The sequence below is a fragment of the Microtus oregoni genome, unplaced genomic scaffold (assembly GCF_018167655.1).
Source record: "Microtus oregoni isolate MIOR12 unplaced genomic scaffold, Mior012 000018F_ref0000195, whole genome shotgun sequence".
Lineage (NCBI taxonomy): Eukaryota > Metazoa > Chordata > Mammalia > Rodentia > Cricetidae > Microtus > Microtus oregoni.
The window spans coordinates 6,136,718-6,159,689 of record NW_024543077.1 but is presented as its reverse complement, the minus strand read 5'-3'; the positions used below and the strand labels follow the sequence as shown (position 1 = coordinate 6,159,689).

General features: G+C 43.7%; 1 protein-coding gene across 2 annotated transcripts in view; it reads right to left on the bottom strand.

Moving 5' to 3' along the window:
• Positions 1-22,126, bottom strand: part of LOC121458906 (tyrosine-protein phosphatase non-receptor type 12-like) — a 63,975-nt gene extending 41,849 nt beyond the window's left edge. The window contains exon 1 of one of the 2 annotated variants that reach the window (XM_041668283.1): positions 21,939-22,126. In XM_041668283.1, coding sequence (XP_041524217.1) covers positions 21,939-22,037 — 99 coding nt within the window. In that variant the 5' untranslated portion in view covers positions 22,038-22,126. The remainder of the gene's footprint in view (positions 1-21,938) is intronic. The other variant, XM_041668285.1, reaches the window with a different exon arrangement.
• Positions 22,127-22,972: the final 846 nt, after the last annotated feature.

The window sequence follows — 22,972 nt, the reverse complement described above, 5'->3', positions numbered from 1 at the left end:
AAAATCTAGTAGCAACTGAATTTTTTCACCAGTTTATTTCTGTAACCCATGATGCTGAAACTCAATCAATTAAAAATTTTCATGACTGTAGTTAAAGAAAAAAAAAAACCACAGAATTTTAACACAAGAATCTTGTCATTGTTATGGTATTACTTTAAATAATTTTACACATTGGCACTTACATAGGAAATGGTTATTTTTGTTTTGCTCAGAAAAAAAAAAGACTAAATTTTAGAGACAGAACATAGGAAAACACATTTTTTTTCTTTTAAGAAAAATCATGCTATATACTGGCACAAAGCCTAACTAAAATTTCAGAGGTCTATAGTGACTTAAAAAAAAATCTCAAAATATATAGATGTGTAAACAACCCAGTTTTCCATACGCCTGCAACGCCAGCACTCATGGAAACAGGTCACTGGGCTACACCAGAGCCAGGCTTCAGTACGATGTGTGTCCAAACACGGTGTTAGCATCTTACATTTCTACACATGTGCCTCAAGACAAAACTGGCACAATATGGAATAATGTATGCACAAAGCTCTTTATTGCAATATGTTCATAACAGCAAAGTTCACAAACAATAAAAAAAACTGCCTATTAATAGGACTGGATAAATCTGTTTCATACAATCAAGTATGATATGACTAAAATGCAAGTAAGAAAGCTCAGTCTTGAACACAGTGATATGGCATTAAAGGATTCAAACCGCATCTGCTTGCACACACGCACAAAGCATCTCCAAGAATCGAGCAGCACAGGCTACAGCGGGACAGGAATCGAGAGCTGAGAAATGAACAGGAAGGCAAGTACTGTGTCTTTTCACACTTCCCTGTTGTATGAACATACTGCCTACCCGGAAGATTAAATGCAAAAGTAAAGCAATAGGAAAAGGCAAAAAGATTGCTCACAGATTTCATTATTCCCTGTTAATAATATCTTGCATATCCATCTTCTCTGCTCAAAGATCTGACATCAGAAAAGATGTATTTTAAGATATTTACAGTATCTCAATATAAAGGTTTTTGTGAAAATTAAACTTAAAGGATGTCGGTTTAAACAGTCAAAGAAGCGTTGGCAGACAAGGAAAGTACTGTACATCACTATTACTGAACCAAGAGTTAACTACAAAGGAAGGCACAGGGCCAGGCTGGACTCCAAGCTGCTGTCACCCTCCTGGAGCACCTACTACCCACGCCAAGCACTTCCTGTGTGACAACTACTGAGAGATAGCTTTACAGTGTTTTTATGTGAAAGCTGGTAATTATTACAGAAGGTCTTCGAATCATAAACAAATATTCAAGTTTGAATTTTTATTTACTTAATAGTTTTAAAGCCTGACCTATCATGGAATGCTTTATATGCTCAACTTTAAAATGAAGAATATTTTATGAAAATAAAATAAAAAACCTAGAGTCTACATAAATGGTATATCCAGTGAGATCTGATCATTGCATATTTTATGTGTGTGTATGTGTATGGACACAGATTATATACATATGTATTAAAATATTTAATAACATAATATTTAAAACATATTTTAATACATGTTATTATATATCAGTGTTCAGATATGATTATGTGTAAATTAAGTCACATATAAAATCAAATATATTTAAAAATCATCATATACATTAGATATGCAACATAAAAACAGAATAAAACTTTGCTTTGCACTTTGAAAAACATCAACATCCAGAAAACTCTACCAAGCTGCATTAAAAAGACATTTAAGTAGAGACTTTGTTCCTATCAAAAATATAGTCAGCCTTACAATTAGTTGCATTAATTAAAATTTTGGTTTTGATAATATTCACCGATCCATTTAACCCACCGTTAGAATCTTTATAAAAAGACTCAGCAAGAGTCTGCCATATGCATGGCTCAATAATCATTAATTACTATTAGCCAATTAAAAATTCCTTAAATATTACTTGTACTTCAGATTTGTTTCTCTGGAACCTTTCCTAGACTGAGTCTCAGAGAGACTCACATCGTGGGTCACTCTGTCTGCCCGGACAGTTTGTCCACCGAACCTGAGCTGGCTCTGCCGAGGTTCCCAGTCCCTCAGGGGTCGGGGTAAATTCACTACAACACTTTTCATTCTTACTCAGTTACCGGGTGCTGCTGCGGTACGTCTGACCGCGTCTGTGAAGGAGAACTGACTAATTCGCTTGGTAAAATACAAGTTTTTAAGTTATCAGGTTTCTTTGTATTTTATATATAAGTTTGTAGTGGGGCCTTTTTATAGGAAATTGGGGAAGGAATTAGTAAGGGAGAAAAGGGCAGGTAAGCAGTCCAGGGAGGGTGGAAGAAGGATACACAGCCAAGTAACCAAGGACAGCGGCAGCTCGGGCTGTAACAAAGGGCACATGAGGACTGGAATGTTCTGAAGTCACACGGGAAGACCTTAAACTGTGCAGGGATCGTGGACTGAATGTGATAGAGGGGGGCAAGACCGGCAGTGGCACAGGGTTTCTGAACACAACCAAGATGGACCCTGGCAGTGCTCGCTGTGATGCTTCGGGTGACTTTACTACAGCTTTTTCTGAACATGCAATGTGCACCGCTGTGCATGCCCTCATGCTAGCAACTGCCTAAAGACCACAGCTCAGATTAGAGAGGACGATATGAAACCAACTGTAGTACTGTTTTGTTTGACTGTGCACACAGTTTTCAAGTCCTACAAAAATAAATGGTTTAATTACAGAAAACAGATTTTAAAAAATACTGTTACTAGCATGTAAATATCAAACTAGCCTATCTCTGGACTGTACGGGTTTAGAATGTTTGATTGAAGTCAAACTAGTATGACTGAGTTGGTGAAGTATGGCTGCATTAGCACGGGACCTCAGTTCCATCCCAGAACCCACGTTATAGAGCTGGGCTCAGCATGCCATGCCTGTGATAGCAGCACTGGGGAGGCAGAGATAGGAGGATCCCGGGACGTTCTGGCTAGCCAGAATAGGTGAACCAGGGAGCTCCATGTTCAATGAAAGCCTGTCTCAAGTAAAAACAAAGTGGGGATAGAGGAAGACACCCAACATCAATTCTGACCTCAACATGCACACACTTTATGTTTGTAAAATACCAGAAATTAACCCTGTATAAACAAGGCAAAACTTGACATTATCAGGCGAAACTGGCAAAAACCACCACTTTTTTCATTTGAAGCTGAAAGTCAGGACTGATTAACAAAGGATAAATGATGTAAAGGAGAATCTCGGGACCTTTTAGGTAAACACTCCAGCAGACCACTCTGCTTTGCTCTGGCTACACCAGGATAGAAGCCCTGAAACGTTTGTCTGAGATCACTGCTGTGACATACTCCCCCATCCACTACTCCCAAACCGCTTCCTCATCTCTAACTCAGCTCTTCTATGCACAGCTAATCAAGGACACATCTCAATATACAAACATCATCCTCGGCAGAACTAGAACTTCCTGAAGACACAGCCAGAACGTCACATTGTATGAACAGCAGCTCCTATCACAAATCCAAGACGACACTCCCCCACCTCTGAAGTGCTGGGACCTCAGGTATCTACTACCACCCCCAGCTAGAAATACAAACTTTTAACTAAGTTTATTCTTTACTTAACATCAAGGTATTTTATGGAAATAAAAAGCAGAGTATCACTTAAATCAGAGGGAAATGAAATAAAATTATGCCATACGGGATCAGTGAGATGGCTCAGCAGATCTGATGAGCTGATACCGCCCCCAGGACTCACATGGAGGAAGAACTAAGTCCTGAAAGTTGTCGGCTGAGCTCCACAGGACACCGTGGTCAGACATCCCAAATGATAAATGCGGTAAAATTTTGTTATACACGGCTGGGTGTGGCGGCAAAAGCCTTTAATCCCAGCACTTGAGAGGCAGAGACAGGTGGATCTCTGTGAGTTCGAAGCCAGCCTGGTCTACAAAGTGAGTTCCAGGCTAGTCAGGGCTACACAGAGAAATCCTGTCCTGGAAAAACAAAAACAAAAACCTGTCATATGCATTAGTTTTACTGAACAAAGTTACCTAAGAAAAGAAAGTTTATCTTGCACAGTAAACTGGACAGAGGTGGGTGTGTTTGCACACGTGTTCCAACTCACAGGGCAGGCTCACTCCTACTATCAGCACCTCCCTTTTCTCTATGGAACGTCTCTCTGCCCACTAGACTCACGACCCAATGTCTACTGACTTATATTTCTGGTTGTAGCCTGGCCTTTAACAGTTGAGCCATCTCTCCAGCCTGTCTACCAATTATTAACTCCAATTCCAAGGATTTTTCCCCTTGCTGTCCCCACAGTAAATGTCTCAGAAATTACAAACTCCAGGCATTAAAACTATGGCTACTGATCTGAGTGTAGTGGGGCACAACTAAAACACCCCCATGCCTGGGACATTTAGGACACAAAATTCAAGGCAATGCTAAAATTGTACACCTCTTTAATCCCAGCACTCAGCAGAGGCAGAAACAGACAGACCTGAGAGTTCCAGAAAGACCAGGACAACACACTGGGACTCTGTCTCAAAATAATAATGATAATAACAATAAAAAAGTAAAGAATCCAAGGCAAGCTTTCACTACACAATGAGTTTGACATCACCCAGAGTTGAGACCCTGTCTCCAGCAACACACACAAAATAATATCTTCCTTCAAATTATGTTTTCTTAAAAGTAAGATAACAGTCAACAATTTTCATAGGGGACTAAAGCAACCCATCATTAATAAAATTAAGAACATCAAGACCCACTGTTATACCTTAAGGGACAATAACATCAATTCTCTTTACCTCCACTAAAAAACAAACCAAAGACAAGTTCTAAATTCTAGCATGGACCAATTATTTCTCACTGCCAAAACAAACAGCACAGACCAATTATCACACCTGCAGTGTAGACAGCTCAACATATACTCACCACTCTATGGAAAATGGTTATTTCTGCACGACCAGAGTGCCACAGAGCTGTGGTCAGTAAGCCAAGGTCTTAAAGAGAAAACCTACGTTTCCTGGGAAACTACCAACTTTCTGAAAAGAAAAAAAAAAATTTTTTTTTTTTGTTACAACTCTACTGAAATTACTTTTAGGAGTTTGTCGGTAATCTCAAGAGGCACCAAAGCTCAATACTGAGCTAAAAAATTTGCAACAACAACAACAAAATAAGAATCAGAAGCAATCATAACCATTGTGATGGATTTCATGTCATTTTTTCCTGTTTTAGAACTTATTATTTGCCATCCCTGGCTTTTAATTCCATCACTACTGCCAATGACTAGAAACCACTGTCCGGGAGACAGATGCACTCACTCACGTGTCTTCTCCACAGTGCTAGTATCTTCTCACGTGAGGATCACACTCACAACACCACAGCTAATGAACTGGCCTCCTAATCACATCTGTAACACACTCACGTAAGCTACATATAGAGCTTGTATAACTGGAGAGAATAAAATGCTATTTAAAATTTGGTCTTTGTTATTTAATCATACTGATTTGAAACTGATTGTAAAAAATGAAGTGAAGGGGCTGGAGAGATGGCTCAGTGGTTAAGAGCATTGCCTGCTCTTCCAAAGGTCCTGAGTTCAATTCCCAGCAACCACATGGTGGCTCACAACCATCTGTAATGAGATCTGGTCCTCTCTTCTGGCCTTCACGCAGAAAGAATATTGCATACATAATAAATAAATAAATATTTAAAAAAAAATGAAGTGAAGTACTTTGCCTCAAATTGTCCTTCCATCCAATCTAACCAGATTCTTCGCATCAGAGACCCGAGGAAATAAGTGGACATTCCGGGTGGTGTGGCCACAGTCATCTTGTTTTAAATAATATACCTGAGCTAAGGTTTTTGTTTTGTTCTTCAAGACAGGGTCTCTCTGTTTAACAGCCCTGGCTGTCCTGGACCTCGCTCTGTAGACCCAGCTGGCCTCAAACTTAACAGAGATCCACCTGCATCTGCCTCCCAAGTGCTGAGATTAAAGGCGTACACCATCACCATTCCAGGCTCTGAACAAAGTTAATTCACTTCTTTATTACCCACAATCTCATCAGGCAAAGCTTCTGTTTCAACTTCAGCTTCTTAAAAAAAAATTCTGGTTCCTGTCCGGGGGCAGGGTGATGAGCGGGACACCTGGCACACATCTCCTCCTTTCCAGCTGGGGACAGCTCAGTGGTACAGCACTTATCTACACGCAGGAACATACAAATAGAACCTCGTCCTGTTTCCTCTGGCCTGCTCACCAGCCTACTTCCGATTCGTCTCCTAATCGTTCCACCTCATGGGCCAGGCCCCACTAGCCTTCTGTTTCTCAAACATGCGCATCTGCTCCCCCCTCAAGAACACCAGCTGTCCATCAAAATCTGCTTCCCAGGACTGAGGCACTGTAGTCATGTGACAAACAAAGGGGCAAGACAGAACTTACATATAAAATCCCTGCCAAAGAATCCAGAACTATGGCCAAAAGATCCCAAATGAAAGCAGCAGAAAGGAAGGTGTGTGGAGAGAAGCCCAGGAGAACAAGCCCGGAAGCACAAGTTTCCCACAGGTCTCTCCTAATGACGTCAAAAGGACCCATGACTTCCTGAAGCAATCAACTGTGACAACCTTCGTAAAAAGTGGTCTACCCAGGATTCACTGTCCAGCCACATGGGCAGTCCTGGACTAGCACATCCCAAAGGTCTCAACGCCTACACAGAAGGCAGGTGTTCAGTATCAACAGGATCACTTGCTTCAACAATCGACACAGTGAAGCACTCTTAACAAGGGAATCCTTCTAAAAACCCAAGTTCCCAGATGTCAGCTAAGGCTCAACCAAACAAAGCAGATCTTCCCAAGAGCAATTCCAGGTCCACTAATAACTCTTTCCTCCACACAAACATAAAGTGAAAATGCACAATTCCTCTCTCTCTTTCAAAGTCCTTCTCATCTTACACACGTCAGCAGGGTGAATCACCTGACTAAAAGATACTTTAGGTTTCACAAAAATCTAAGTTTATATACATACCCATGAATTACGGGCTCAAGAACCTGACATGTGTCAGACAGCATTCTGACAAGGGGCCAACTGCTTTCCCATGAACAGACCTAGAAATCACTGTTTCTATACTTTTCTTTCCTGCTATTGTTTCTAATTTTTTTTTCAGTTACAAATTTTTGAATTTTTCCAAATCAGGCCCTCCAAAGAAAATGATCACTAATCTGTATTTCTCTCATTATTGGGAAGGCGGTAGTTTGCTCCCCTGTATTCAATAATTATTTATCTTCTTTTCTTAATTATCATGCTATATACCTAAGTTTCTACCTTTTTAATGCTGTGACCCTTTAATACAGCTCCTCACGTTGTGGTGACCCCAACCATAAAACTAGTTTCATGGCTACTTCATAACTGCAATTTTGTTGTTATGAATCATAACATAATATCTGGTACGATCCCCGTGAAAGGGTCATGTGACCCCCCAAAGGAGTTCTGACCCAGGCTTGAGATCCACTGTATTAGAGTGTTTTGGCTGTGGGGGTGGCTGTTTTGATATTTAGAAGATACTTATGTTTTTGGATAGTAATCTTCCATCTGTTTTATCTTAAAATTACTTAAGTCTCTGCATCACCTCTTGTAATAAAGATGTGCATCTGAGGTGAGAGGACCATTCACAGCGGAGCAGGCTCTCCTTCCACATGGGCTCTGAACAGCTGACACAAGGCCAAATAAGATTTACTAATTCCAGAAACCAGAACAAAATAAAATGTTGAAAAAAAAATAAAGACAATTTCTTACTAAGTTGCAAAGGGTGGTCCTGAAGTCGTACACCACACACACACACACACACACACATACACACACACACACACACACACACACACACACAGAGCTATGTGTATATGATTGTGATAAAAGGGAATAAGAGGGGAGAAGTTAGTATTCAGCCATGAAAAGCGCCCCTTCCCAGGTTCATCTGTTAAAACCCGAGTCTCTGCTGGTGCTGCTGTTTGGAGACGACCTTGGGAAGGGGAGCCTTGCTGGAAACAAACTGTAAGGGCTTATAGCCCACTTGGAGTTCACCTTCTGCTTCCCACGTATCTAGGTGCGATGAACTCTAGCTTCCTGAGCTGCTGCCACGCTCTCCCTGCCATTACAGACATCTAACTTTCTAGCCTTCAATTGCTCATTCATGTTGTTCACAGGGGTATTACAACATATAAGTCAATCACTTTAAAATGTGAAAAAAATACAAATGACAGAAAAGAGAAAATATAAGTAACATAATATGCTCAGTGAAAAATCAAAATGCAAAAGAGTGGAAGATAAGAGAACAATGAAAATATAAAACATAAATATAACAGACACTGCTGTAAATCATCAATTATTTGAATGTCAATAGTATAAATGCATAAATTAAAGGACATAATGAGAATAGCGGAGAAACAAGACAATTACACACTGACTATAGAAATTCACTTTAGGAAGAAGGTATTACAGATTAAAAGTGAATGGATGCTGGGACTATGTGCAGTTACACATACAGATATCTCTGCATTCAGGAGACAGGCAAGAAGAAAGAGTTCCAGGCTAGTTCTTGAATCAAAAAGGAGGGAAAAGTAAATACATACAGAAGATTTATCATTCTAAGATGAGTCAAGAAAATAATCACTAATTTTGGATAGAGTGGACTTTACAGCAAGCTAAATGATGGAGACTAAAGGGGTTATCACAAAACAACAAAGGAGTCAATCCTCGAGAAGATAAACAGTCTATGTATATATCTAATACTAATTCATTACAATAAGATGTAACAATCTATGTGTATCTAATACTAATTCAGTACAATAAGATGTAACAATCTATGTGTATCTAATACTAATTCAGTACAATAAGATGTAACAACCTTTGTATATCTAACACTAATTCAGTACAATAAGATGTATCAATCTATGTATATCTAACACTAATTCAGTACAGTAAGATGTATCAATCTATGTATATCTAACACTAATTCAGTACAATAAGATGTAACAATCTATGTATATCTAACACTAATTCAGTACAGTAAGATGTATCAATCTATGTATATCTAACACTAATTCAGTACAGTAAGATGTATCAATCTATGTATATCTAACACTAATTCAGTACAATAAGATGTAACAATCTATGTATATCTAACACTAATTCAGTACAATAAGATGTAACAATCTATGCATATGTCTAACACTCATTCAGCACAACACATACGGCGAAACTGACACAAAGAAGCAGGAGGACTGGAATCCACTTACTAGCTGGAGAACTTCCCTGCTTGACAGAAAATCAGTAAGGACAAACTGAAGTCCACAGCACCATCAATCGACTAGATATAACACTCTACAGAATACACGCTCCCCTCAAGCGCAAAGGACCCTGACCAAGACAGACCATGTAATGGGGCATAAATATGGGCCACGATAATATAAAACTGAACAAATTTACAAGAAAAGAAATTATATAGTGTTTGTTATTAAACAGAAATCAGTAACGGCAATTCTTGGAGATTAGACAGCACATTTCTACAAAATCCACGTGGGCTAGAGGTGAGCCCAGTGCTATCACTCAGTACCAGCTCTTGTCTAGGAGAGACCGGGTCCTGGATTCAACCTCCACAGTAAGCAAATAAATAATGAAACCTCAAGAGAAAACTTACTCAGGTGTGGTAGCATATGCCTGCAACTCTACACAAGGGAACTAGCCACCTTTCCATAGCCCATCATTTCATGTGCTAGCTCGGGAACTGCTAGGATCCTCCTTCCCTTTTACTTCTCTGGTGCTAAAGACCAAATCACAGGGCTTCACGGACGTAGGTAAACCATTCCAACAAAGAACTAAACCTAAACCCCAGACATTTCCTTCAAAATGAACGAGTAAAAAGCCCACCACTTCAAAGGGAAATAAATGACGTAAGCAGACTTTTCAAGCAAAAATTCATGTTTTTCACACACGCACGCACAGTCGAGTTCACCACAAGCTTAACAGCTTTCAATATTTAATAAACACTTTGCACTTTTCTACGTCACTATCTCTGTAAAACTAGATTTTATTTCCATCACAGTAAGATAAAAAATTTTATGAAGCCAAACTTTAGTGAGATCTGAAAAATGATGTCATTTTTCTCATCATTAATTTTTTTTACATCGAAGAGCTATCTCTTCAGAAAATTTATATATTGTCTTGATTATTTTGAAATGAAGATTTCTCCATTTCAATTTATTAACCTGTCTTAATTCCACATCACACAAAAGGGAATGATTTTATCAGTTTATGAAGTATGACTATGGAGACAATGTTGTAGAATATTTTTATGAGTAGGTAGATGACGAGATTACTTTAGTTCCGAGCCTATTAATTCAAAATATAAAAGTTTCATAGTAACTACTAGTGTGCAATCAGAGATCAATGGGGGGTTGGATAGAAAGCAAACAAGTAAGTGTGAAGGTGATCCCTAATTACCGCTCCGTAATGGGCAGCAGATGCACCTGCTTTCTTTTGAAACACGGTTCCATCATGTAGCCTTGGCTGGCCTGGATTGCTAAGTAGACCTCAAGCTCACAGAGATCGGCCTGCCTGTTTCCCAAGTGCCACCACGCCCACCTCTCTTTCTTTAGCACACTACCAAGGTTAAAGACCAGGCACTACATTTGTGGGGTAACTTCATTCCTCCATGTCCTGGTCATGAGGCAGCTTATGAGACTCTCAGCCATGACGCACTGCTTTGTTGTATACCCGAGAAAGCCACGTGGCCAACCTTCATGAACTGGAACCTCTCAAACCAGGCCAAACACACCTTCTTACCAATCCTGAGAGCACAGGCCTCTAACCCCAGGTCCCAGCCAAGTCAAGGGCAGCACGAGCACTTTAGCAGGACCCCGTATCAAAAACAAGGGTGCTGGAGAGATGGCTTGGCAGGTACAACATGGCTTATGTCCTAGCACCCACACGGCAGGTCGCAGCCCTTTGTAACTCCACTTCCGGCCTGAGGGCTCTCTAGGCATACACAGGGTGCACAAGTATAAATGTAAGCAAACACTCATATACGTAAAACACTGACTTAACATGTACTGCAAAAATAGCAAATGCAAAAAACAAAATACCATTTTCCTGTTCTAAGAGGTGACAACTCCAAGTATTTATTTGTTCCAGTAAAAAAGGTGACTAAAAGACGGCTGGAACCTTAAAATAGTGTTTTTCGGGTTTGGTTTTGAAAACTATCTTGTCTCACACTACACACTTGTTAGGCTGCCTTCCTCCCTGGCAAACACCTTTCTACTCAGAAGTTTCTCCACACACATGAACGAGCTCTCACACACACCTCACTGCCAAGTTGCCTCTTAGTAACCCGAAACTGAGATGTAACAATTCTAGTCATTCTGAGCTTTCCCTCACGCTCCAAACTGGCTAGTGAGTTACTGTATGGTGTAGGGGCGCCTTTATTAGGCAGAAATGGGCAAAACAGAGGAGTGCAGAGAAGCCAAGCCAAGTACAAACAGCCCCGCTATGTCAGACAGACATGGGAGAATCACGGAAGGGCTGACATGGGAAGTCTTCTCCTTTAATCTTAACCTAGTATGGTGTAGGCTGTTACCATCAAACAAAAGGTTTTCTGTGACTGATAAAGTGTTAGCCTAGGCAGCGCAGTGTCAAGGACAGCATCTCTTTTCATTGTGCACTGGTGTGAAGGTGTCAGGTCCCCTGGAGTCACGGACTACTGTGAGCTGCCATGTGGGTGCTGGGAACTGAACCCGGGTCCTCTAGAAGAGCTGAGCCACCTGTCCAGTCCCAGTTTCAGGATTCTTTAATATCAGAGTCTATGACTCCAGAGTAAAACCACCCTATATAAAAGTCGGGGAGGAAAGATCTAGAAACGCTCTTTACATCGGAAGCACGGGATTTGTAATTCCTTTTCTGTCTTGCTTTGTTCTCAGCACAAATGCAACCTTAAAACCTACGCTAGGACATTTTTAAATGTAATTTATTTGTAGCATGTGAAGGTAGAGAAGGGACTCAGCAATCCACAGGAGTAAGTCAGTGGCCTCGGGACCCTTTCCCACATTCAGGCTCCTGGCCTGACTTCCCTGGACGACAGACTACAAACTATAAAATGATATAACCCTTTTCTCCTCAAGTTACTTTTGGTCATGGTGTTTTATTACAGAACTGGAAACTCTAACTAAAGCAGCCCAATAGCAGTTATCATGGAAGGTCCTGGAATGAATACTCAGCACCAAAAAGAAGAAAAAAGCAAAAACCAAGATTTTTTTTAACGTGTTTTTTTCTTACAGTGCTGGAAGGGATGCAGCCCAGGCCCTGTAGATCCTGTAGATGCTACCCGAGCACTTTCCTAGTGAACCCATCCCCAACCCACAAGTAAGGAAATAATCTAACAACTGGGAAAAGAGGAAAAGGACAGCACGTATCTGAGTTAATGTGAAATTATCAAATTTAAGAACACTATTTATTAAAATGGAGTGGTGGTGCATGTCTGTAATACCAGTACTCAGAACACCAAGGCAGCTACAGCAAGCTCCAGGCCAGCCTGTGCTACGTACTGAGTCGCTGTTTCAAAAAATATTCAAAGCAGCAGTGACCATATGTCCAGAACTCAATTTTGAAAGATCCCACTCTATGATCAAACAAATAATAGTACAGAAAAATATTCTTTAGTCTAACATTCAAAAACGAAGATCAAGTTAACGTCATCTGTCATTAGACAGCTGTTTACTGTACACAACACAACCCCATCCCTCCACGTCTCTGGAGTGTTGCTGGTTGTCTCGACAAGCTCTTCCAGAATCAGCTTAGGGTTGGCAGGATGGCTGGGGGTAAGGGAGTTTCCTGCTGAGCCTGACAACACACGTGACGGAAGGGGACAGACTCCAGTAACTCATCTTCTGACCACCACAGGCATGCCCCTCCCCACAGTACAATTTGTAAAGAAATTTCAAAAAGAAGAATCAGATTAAATATGTTATATTACTGAACTGCTCGGGCACATTTATGCTTTTCCTATCTCTCTTCTAAATTTAAATATACTTTTATTGGCACAATACAGTATCTTCCATGTCCACTGACAACATTCTAAGAACTACTTAGACACTACATACACGTATCTTGGTCTTCCCAAGTATCATATCCTCAGCTTCTTTAGGTACCGTCAGTGTCCATTCTACACACGGTGCCTAGAACATGGTGGGCACTCATAGATCTAAGTTAGTATTTTCTTGTAGAACTAAGATTATGACAGAGACCACAGATGAAAAGGGCAAATCTATGACTACCTTTAGTGCCCACCAGGGTAGCCACTCACATCTGAAAAGAAGCTGTTACAGGAAATGCACCAAGACTAACAGGATCCCCGCCTCGCCCTCCAAAGCCACGGCTGCGTCTCCTGTCCACCACTGTCAGTAAGCACATAAATCTAAGAAAATGTAACCGCTGTGGAATAGGAAACATGATGAAAGAACTCAGCTCCTTTGAGGAAGAGTGGTGGCTCAGAACAGGTGCATCACTTCGCTTATCTTAGGACTTTTTCAATTCAAACCTAATCAAACCTTTTTTATTTTTTGAGACAGGTTTCTTTGTGTAGCTCCAGGTGATCTGGAACTCACACTGTAGCTCAGGCTGCCCTTGAACTCAGAGATCTGCCTGCCTCTGCCTTCCAAGGGCTGGAATTAAATTTGTAAGCCACCACCACCTGGAAAAAGGCCTTTTTTCTATGTAGTACTAAAAATCCAATTTTACAGTGGAAAACAAGTACTTTCAGATCAGTTACATTAGTATATTTATTCCAGAAAAGCAGAAATTAAGTACACGTTCTCTTCTATACTTTAGGTAAATAGTGAAATCATTCTAAACTTTTAATTGTCAGAGTGTGGTGATTTAATTTTGTAATTCCAGCACAGACGAGGCTGAGGTAGGACTGCTCCAAGTTTGAGGCCAGTTTAGACTAGACTACAAGCAAACAAAATTAGTTATTTCTCTCTTTATTAATTATATATATGAGACAAGGTCTCTCTACGTAGTCCTGGCTGCCCTGGAGCTCTCTATGTTGATCATGCTGGCATTGAGCTCTGAGATTCTCCCGTCTCTGCTTCCCAAGTGCTGGGATTAAAGGCGTGTGCTACCACTCCCAGCCTCAAAATTTTAATTTTTTCATCTTCAAAATTCCAGTCTGTAAGAGGCAAACTTATGATTTCTAAGAGGGTAAGAAGTATGCCCAACAGTACACCACAGATATGCAAGATTTCATTTATTTGATAAGAGCATGCAAGGATGAGAAATAACATTTCAGAAAGAAGAACCACAAACCACCAAGAAGAGAGGTAGTGGGAGACTCTAAAGAGGCTCTGGAAGGTCAAGCCTCTAAGCTAGGAAAGAGAGCTTTGGAGACAAAGCTCAGTAGTGTGTACCCTGAAGGCCCTTGCTTCAGTCCCTGGAGAGGAAGAGGAGAGGGGAAAGTGAAGAAAGGGGGAGGAAGGGTGAGAAGGAGAGGGGAGAAAATGAGGGTGGAGAGGTGATAAAAATGAATCATGCTTCCAGTGGGTCTTACAGAGACGTACTGAAAGAAACCATACAACCGGGAAGGAAGAGGTTAAATGTCTGTCTCCTGATTTTACTATGGTTCCCTTTAGTGTAAAGATGCCAATTTCGGGAAAGTGAGTATGATCTATGGGATGGACTGAATGCAAAAGAGACTAGAGGCAAGGAGACAGCAAGCGCAACTTTGTAATTACTTCCCGAACACCCACCGGCTCGCTCACCCAAGATCACAGCGACGTGGTCACCTAGATTTTATTAATTAAATTCAAAACCAGAAGTTTGAATTGGGTGTTTACTAAAAAGTACATTATTTACGGGGTGTGCCCCATCTAGATGAGCCTGGATATCTAGGTATTCTAAGCAGCACTCACAGAAACAGAGGACAGAATTATTCAGGTTTTTGCACAAGAAACTGCAAATAACAAAGCCACACTTAAAAAAAATTTAAAGGTTTTACTCCAGTCTAGCATCCTTTTTAAACTAGAGAAAAAATTACTGATCCATTTCCGTGAACGTCAGTCAGTGTGGACACATGTGAATGTAGGTGCCTGTGGAGTCCACAGGAGGGTCCTTGGGAACTAGATTTATTAGACAGTTGGGAGACAACAGGTGTGGTGCTGGGAACTGAACCTGGGTCATCTGTAAGAGCAGCATGAGCTCCCTCTCCACACATGTATGTGTGTACGCATGCCACAGTGCTCGAGTGGAGATCAGCTCTGTCCTTCCACCATGTGCACTCACGGGGTTGAGCACAGGTCCTGAGGTTAGCAGCCAAGAGCCTTTCCCCACAGAGCCATCTCCCTGACAATTCCGTATTCTCTCCCCGTGACTGCTCAAAGTACTACCACACTGTGTAACCTGGCAGTGCATAGGAGGGGGAAAATAGCTCTCATGGTAGTCTAAGACTATAATGGACTTTTTGAAGAATTCACCTGATAAATAAATCTTTGTCTTAATAGCAGTAAACCTGGCTACAATTTCTACCTGTTCAATGGGCAGCAATGCTTATCCTACAGACTATCAGTCCACACTGCAACATGAATGAAGGCATAGGGGAAGATCAAGAATGAAGTGCTGTCTCTAGTCTAGGAGGTGTTTCAGCTGAAGTTAGTCAGAAATGTAAATGTTTATAAGCTTAAGGAAATGAGTGGTATAGAAACATAAATGCGTTTAATGTATGAAAAATTAAATTTATCTGAATGTTAATGTCTATTTCATCTAAATTTCAAATACTGAAAAAAAGCCAGTTATATTCTAAAAGTATAATTACCTAGAAATCATCTAGGAAATTAACAGGTTAAGCAAATTTTTAGTGCACTGTATCAAAGATCTGGGAAATTAAAAGGTTCACCGCCACTTTTGGAATTTAAAATTTAAGTGTGTCTGGCTGAATACAGAGGATGGGCAAGAAAGCAATAATTAAATTAGTGACACTAAGCATTGAGATTAGCTCAATTTTAGGATATTTAATTATAATATTAAAATATTTCCTATCTCTGGTTTTCAAAAACCAGTTACATATACAAAATTCTTCAAGCTAACTCAAGATGCTATTTCACACTTGCAAAGACACAACAATCAGAAAGACACAGCAAAACTGGACACCACATATGTTCCATCAGTATGTGGGTGTTAGAAGAAACTCAACCAGCTCAACAATCCCGACAGTTCTCAGCTGAATATCTACAGAACTGAAAACATGCACCCACGCAGTCACCCACGCTCAGAGCAGCACTGCTATCCCAGTGGCCATAGAGGGACAGACCAAGGATTCAGTCATTAGAAAAAGTACTATCAGTCCACACTGCAACATGAATGAAGCCTGCAAACGTCAGCCTAGGGTAGCGGCAAACTGTAATCCCAGCCCTGGGAAGGAAGACTAAAGCCAGCCAGCGCCCAGCCAGCAAGGACCACACAGCAATATCCTAACTCGAAGAAACCAAATCACCAAAAACAGAACAAACCAGGTGAAACAAAACATTATGGGAAGACAGTCATAAAACAGACACTCCAATTCTATTTACACCGACTGTCCAGTCAGGTAAACCCCCGGAGACAGAAGGGGACTCCTGAAGGCTGTGACTAGGAGTGACCGCGAAATCGCTCTGTATTGATTGTGACGATGGCCGTCCAACTCTGTGGCTACACTAAAAACTATCAACTGCATACTCTGAATAAACTTAATGGTTGGCAATTCTATCGCTATAAAGCTACTGCTAACTTTAATAGAGTCTGAAGCCTAAGATCTCCGCACACCTTTATTCTCCTCCCTTTTCAAATACAAGCACCAAATCTCAAGGTTTCAGGGTTTTACCTACGTGTACTTAAAAGAAAATAAATGCATAGATAATAAATAGTAGGAAAACATTCTCTCTCAAAGCCTGGATCTTTTTGTAGATTCTACCATCTAGTTTCAAAACGTTAAAATATGTGGAAGAAAACTATACTTACATCTCACCTATCTTCTCTTTAAACTGTTTAATCTGGTCTCTTCCACACTCTAGTCCCAAACTGCTTTTTCTAGAGAGCAGAACCCCTCTCACCCAACGGAAAGGTGCTTTCCCAACCCTCCCCTACCAGTCCCACTAGCACTGTGATCTGAGTCTAGTGACAGCTCCTTTCTCACATCCTTCCCTTCCTGGGGTCCCCCCATTCTGACCACACCTTCCCAGGAACATTCCCAAACACGTCCCTAAAGCTGGCCACTCTTTATGCTTGTCTCAGTCAGCTTAGCACTCAATCTGCCGTCAACCTCTTCCTCAGACTCCTATGATTCCCACCTCCTTAAGCCCACCCTGGGAATAACAGTGAGCTCCCCATGCACACCGGACACTGCACAGGCATTTAGCATGTCCCAAACTAAATTCATCTTCTGCTCTGGAACTTTTCCTACGATCTTGTTTGATCAGTTCTACTTAATTCTTCTTTATCCACTGTACCAAATGGTACCTTATAGCTTGATTACATCCCCAGTTAGAAATCTTTGCGTTATAATACTATGTTCATACCTAGTAAATCATTGATTCATCTCTCTCTTCTTCCTCCACCCCCAGTCTAGTATTTAGGCCTAGTTTTGAACTCCAGGACCCTCAGCCTTCTGAGTGCTGGGACCACGAGTAGGTACCACCACACTAGGCTCGTCAATCCTCACCAAATCTGTTCAGATCAAGCCCTTCCTGCCAAGTAACTACCTTTCTTAAAACATTCCGCGGCCCTCCAGAGTCTATTTTCTCTGAGTGAGATAAGGCTCACAGAATCTCAGAGAGCAGGCTGAGGAGGTGTGGTGTGGGGGGAGAGGAAGGAAAGCCACAGGAATGCTAAGCTAGCACATTCGCTGTTCTCCGTAATCTCACTTTCCCTGTGGCTCTAAAAGGTATTTCAACCTACAGCCTTCCACATACACCCCAAACTGCAAAACTCATTATCATACTAAGATTTTTCTGGAGCATTTTTTGTTTCATTTTGTTAACTCAACTGCATGGTTTTCCAATGAGAATTTGTTGATGACAACTTGGTGCTACAATGTCAGAAGGCTGAATATGCCTGCAGGAGATGCAAGGGGAATCGTGTACAATCACCATTATGACCTTACAGAAAACATAAATATTAAATACAGTAAGATCCCTCATGAGGTGGTAACCTCTTCTCACAGCCCAAACCCTACCTATCTGTCTCAGACATCAGCTTTTGTCTGCACTATATACCGGCTCTCTAGTCCTCAGTGCATGGTTCAGTCAACTCCAGGGATGTTTATGGAGTAAAACCTGACTCTGGGGCTGGAGAGATGACGCAGACTCCATTAAGGGCACTGGGTGCTCCTCTGGGCATCAGGTATGCACACGGTACACTAGCATACACATAGGCAAAATACCCATACATATGAATAACTCAAATAAATAAAACTTTTAGAAAACCTGTCAAATACCAATGAACACCACCATCTCAGTCTAAAAGCTGAGAGTAAAGATGAAGTCCGGACCTGTCACCAGCTATTTAACAACATCAGCATGTCAGGACTCACGTGCCTGGCACCGTCTGCACGGTCTTGGTGCCCATGCAAGGCCAAGAACAAGCCAAACGACAGTGAATTCCTTCTTTCCTCTGTCCACCTTGCAGACAAGGTCTCACTCTTCATATAAACTAGGCTTGTCTGAAACCCCCAACCTTCCTGCCTCAGCTCCTGACTGCTAGGATCACTGCGTGCCTATTGAAGTAGAAATCTTTCTATCAGTAGTAATCAAGAAATTCACACCAGGTGTGATGGCAAGTATTTCTGGCACTTGAGTGGTGGGGGCTAGAGAATCCAGAGTTCAAGGTCAGCCTTTACGCAGGCAGCAAGTTCAAAGCTTGTCTAGGTTCTGTGAGATCTAGACTCAAAAACACCAAGAAGAAACGAAAAGAATTCCATATCAAACAAGATACAATTTCTAAACCATTAAATAAAATCAAGATAATTACAATATATATGCACGTAAACCTTACTGGCACGTCTTTTTAAAGTTGTAAATATGTATTCTCTGATCTAGTCCACTTCCTGTAAAGAGATATTAGGCAATAAACAATGTAGAGGCTTTATTCATGTTAAAGCATTTAATAGAAATTACAACAGACTAAACATCCGGCTACGAGCAATTGGTAAACCATAGTCACAGTGTGACAGAGTCACTTAAATTATTGCTAGAAAGTAGCTGTAATTAATAAGACACCAAAAATCTGAGTTTAAAAAACCCCAAAGACAAGAATATAACACAGGTATGGCAGGCTCATATCTTAATCTCATAATTAATATTGGGAGGCAGGGATCAGTTCAAGGGCAGCCTGGGTCACAGTGGGCTCAGTTCCCTGTCCCTCAAGGGAAAAAAAATTCCCCAACTACCTAAAAGGCCTGTGTACTTATTGTGACATAGACATTACAAACAAACACAGGGAGAATGATGGAAACAGTCACAGTATGAATGACCAATCCACTTTCCCAAGCACAAGCATCACCATTACTGATTACTACTGTTAATAGTATTCTAAAATTTCCAACATTGAAACTATATTGCTTTATAATGAAACAGCCGCTATAGTTGTCTCTTTTAAGATTCAGCTCTACAATGTTAAAATTTTAAGATGGAGTTTTTAATCCACATCAGGAGATAAGAATAACAAGTCAGAGTGTATCAGGATCATCTTTGGTTCTCTTTCCGGAACAGAAGACAGTTCCTTTCCAGCCTTCTAGTTCAGGGGAAAAAGAGAGCCAACCGCCAAAAGTCTTAATTATAGCTGTTGCTTATCAAGTCAGGAAATAAAAAAAAAAAATCAAGCACTATAAAAGAATAGCTTTAGTCATCAAATCTCTAATGTAGAAATACCTAGCTATTGTAGAAGAATGGGAACAGATCTGGTCCTTGTGAAATGACACCGCCAACAGAAATCCCTGACTCACCTCCAAAGCAAGAAGCCCAAGGCTAAATCCCCTGTCTAGAAGTTCAAGGACTGGGCACCTGTCTGAGCAGCCTGCATTACCAAACAATGCTCCTTGACAGAGCTATCCAGAAACAGCCAAGGAGCAGCCAGGGACCACATGGCCCTTCCATAACCAAGGAAGGCTGAAACCATTATTTTTAAACAAATACATAAAGTAAGTTGTTTTCTTCTACTTTCCTACGGAGTGGTAAAAAGGGGACTCATCTAATTTCGTAAATGACATTCAAAAGAAACGAACACAAAAGTTCTTGATGGTAGGAAGGGAAAATTACACTTTAACCTTTATAGGTTAAAAGTCCCTTCCCCAAAACAGTACCTAAATAACAGAACATGTTTAAAATAAAAAGGATCTACACTTCTCAGTCTTCACCATCCACTAAATAAAACCTTGCTCCGACTTTCTATTTTTACACATCTGAGAGGTGGAAATCACAAAACTCCACAATGCCATCAACACTGTGCCAACTAACACTAAAGTCTTATTAGACAGAAATCTCTTTAAAATATGAAAACCTTCTGTACTATAAAAGTCACTTCGTCTGCACTTTTAAATAAAAACTCGCCAACGTTTTTCGGACCCACTCATTTTTGTAGACCTCAACCTTGTACGGCTCTTCGTAACCAAATTTCAGGCTGAGATGAGTATTATGAGAAGCGCACCTTGTCCGGGAGCACATTTTTTTCCCTAGCTCATTTCCCAGCCCCCGCTAAGGAGCGAAGGACTTCCCAAGTCCCATTTCCTTTTCCATTCCCCAGACCTCCAGGGTTTCCAACGCCCCAGTCTTGCGCAACATCCGTAGGAGCAGCAGCCGCAACCACGGCCTCGTAAGCCGGGAAACAACCCTTAGAGGGAACATTGTCCAGCAGAAAAATAAAAGGAGCAGGGAGGGGGCAATGTAGGAAGTCGGCTGCTGGTCTCACGCCTTCGGAATGGGCACCCCCCAATTACGTACCTAGAGCAATTTCACCTACTGGATTTTAACCCTCACCCCGACTCAAGCCTGCCTACACAAGCAGAGTGCGGAAAGGGGGGGTGGGGCGGCGGAAAAGGGGGGGACGGGAAGGTTATCTCCCAGTTCAGGGCTTCAGCCCGTAGAGTCGCCTCCACCCCACCAGGACTATTGTTCCCAAGTTCCCCACCCCCACCCCGGATAGGAAGTGATAGTCACATCCCCTCCGGCCCCGGCAATATCCCCTAGGGTCCCGAGAGAGCTTCCTCCACGATAACCCCCATCCACCCCGACACCCCCACCCCACCCCACCCCCGCCAAACCTAAAGTCACGCCGGCCTCGCAGACCGCCTTAACCCCGGGTCTCAGAAAAAGAAACCGGACGGGACCAACGGAGATCAGGTAGAGCACGAGATTCCGTACGGACAACCCTTTGGCAAGCGGTGATAATCACCGTGAACTCGGAGCCGACGTCGTCCCACCGTCCCCTCGGACCCAGGCCGGCAGCAGCAAAGGGACTCGGCGAGTGAACGCCAACACCGCCCTCGCTCCCCGCTCCGCCGGCCGCGGCCCGACAGCTCGCCCCGACCCTCCCCGGAGGGGCAGGCGGGGACGGCGGGCGTGGGCAGGCGAGCCCGCACCCCAGCCGCCGCTGCCGCCGCCCGGACGCCCGGCCGGGGAGACAATAGGGAGTCGCGGGCGGCGGGGCCGGAGCGGGCTGGGCCGGGCGGCCGCTCCCTCGGCTCCCGGGCGGCGGAGAACCGAGGCCACGGTGGGGCGGTGGCGACCTCGCCTCCCGCAAGCTCGCCGGCCGCGCTGGCCGCTGGGCGCGCGCCCCGCACACAAAGCGCTGGCGCAGCCCCGGCCCGGGCCGACTCGGGGAAGAGGCGAGGGGAGCTCCGGGGGGGCCGGCGACCGACACACGAGGGTAGCGGCGGCGGCGGCTCGGACGGACACTCACCATGAAGTCCCGGGCGAAGTTGTCCTCCCCATTGTGGTCCGGACTCTTCATGGCCTGCACCCGCTGGATGAACCTCCTCAGGATCTCCACTTGCTCCATCCTCCCGCCGCCTTCCCCCCGCCGGCCGCCCGCGCGCCGCAGCGCCCGCTCCGTCTTCCCCAGCTCGCTCCGGCCCGGCCCGCCCTCCCCGCCTCCCTCTCCGCCCGCCCGCCCGCTCGCCGCACCGAGGCGGCTGCGGCTGCGGCGGCACCGGCCGGGCTTCCCCGCGCAACTTGAAAGAGCAGCGCGGCTTCCCTCGGTCCCAGGCGAGCCGCGGGCTAGCGCCGGCCCCGGCCCCCAGCCGGCCCCATCCTCCTTCCCCGCCCTCCTCCGTCCGAGCCGCCGCCGCCTCAGGAACACGGCTCTCCGCTCGCCCTGCCCCCTTCCCGGTTCTTCCTTTTTTTTTCCCCCCCACCCCCCGCCCGCAGCCGCAGCCGCAGCCGCCTCTCCCCGCGGGCGCGCCCCCGCCGCCACCCAGACGCGCGGGCCCGAGCGGCGGCCCCGCCCCACGAGCGACGAACCAGACGCCGCCTCTCGCCTGCCGGGCCCGCCCCCCGCCCGCTCTGTGTGGCTGGGAGCCGCTTCCGGGGCGGGGCGTGTCCCTCCTGCGCTCTCTCTGCGGTGAGCTTGGCTTTCGGCTGGGCCGCCGGCGTCTGGGAGTGGGGCCGAGCCGACTGGGACGGACTGTAAACTTCAGACGGGACCTGCGCGTATCCCGTCTCCGCCCCCCGGGAGGGAAGGCGACTCCCAGAGTGCCTCAGCGCTCGCTCCCGCCGGCCGCTGGCCGGGACTCCCGAGACCTCGCCTGCCGGGAGTGCCTGGAGCCGGGTGGACAGAGGGATGCTGGGAATTGTAGTACAGTCGCAGCCACCTTCGCCACCCGTAGGCGCTCTCCTTACTAAACGCTTGGTGAAGGGCACCCCGGGCTTTGGCACTTCGGCTAGAAGAAGCCAATCTTTCTTGAATGGAAGGGCGTGCTCTTTGCAAATCCATTT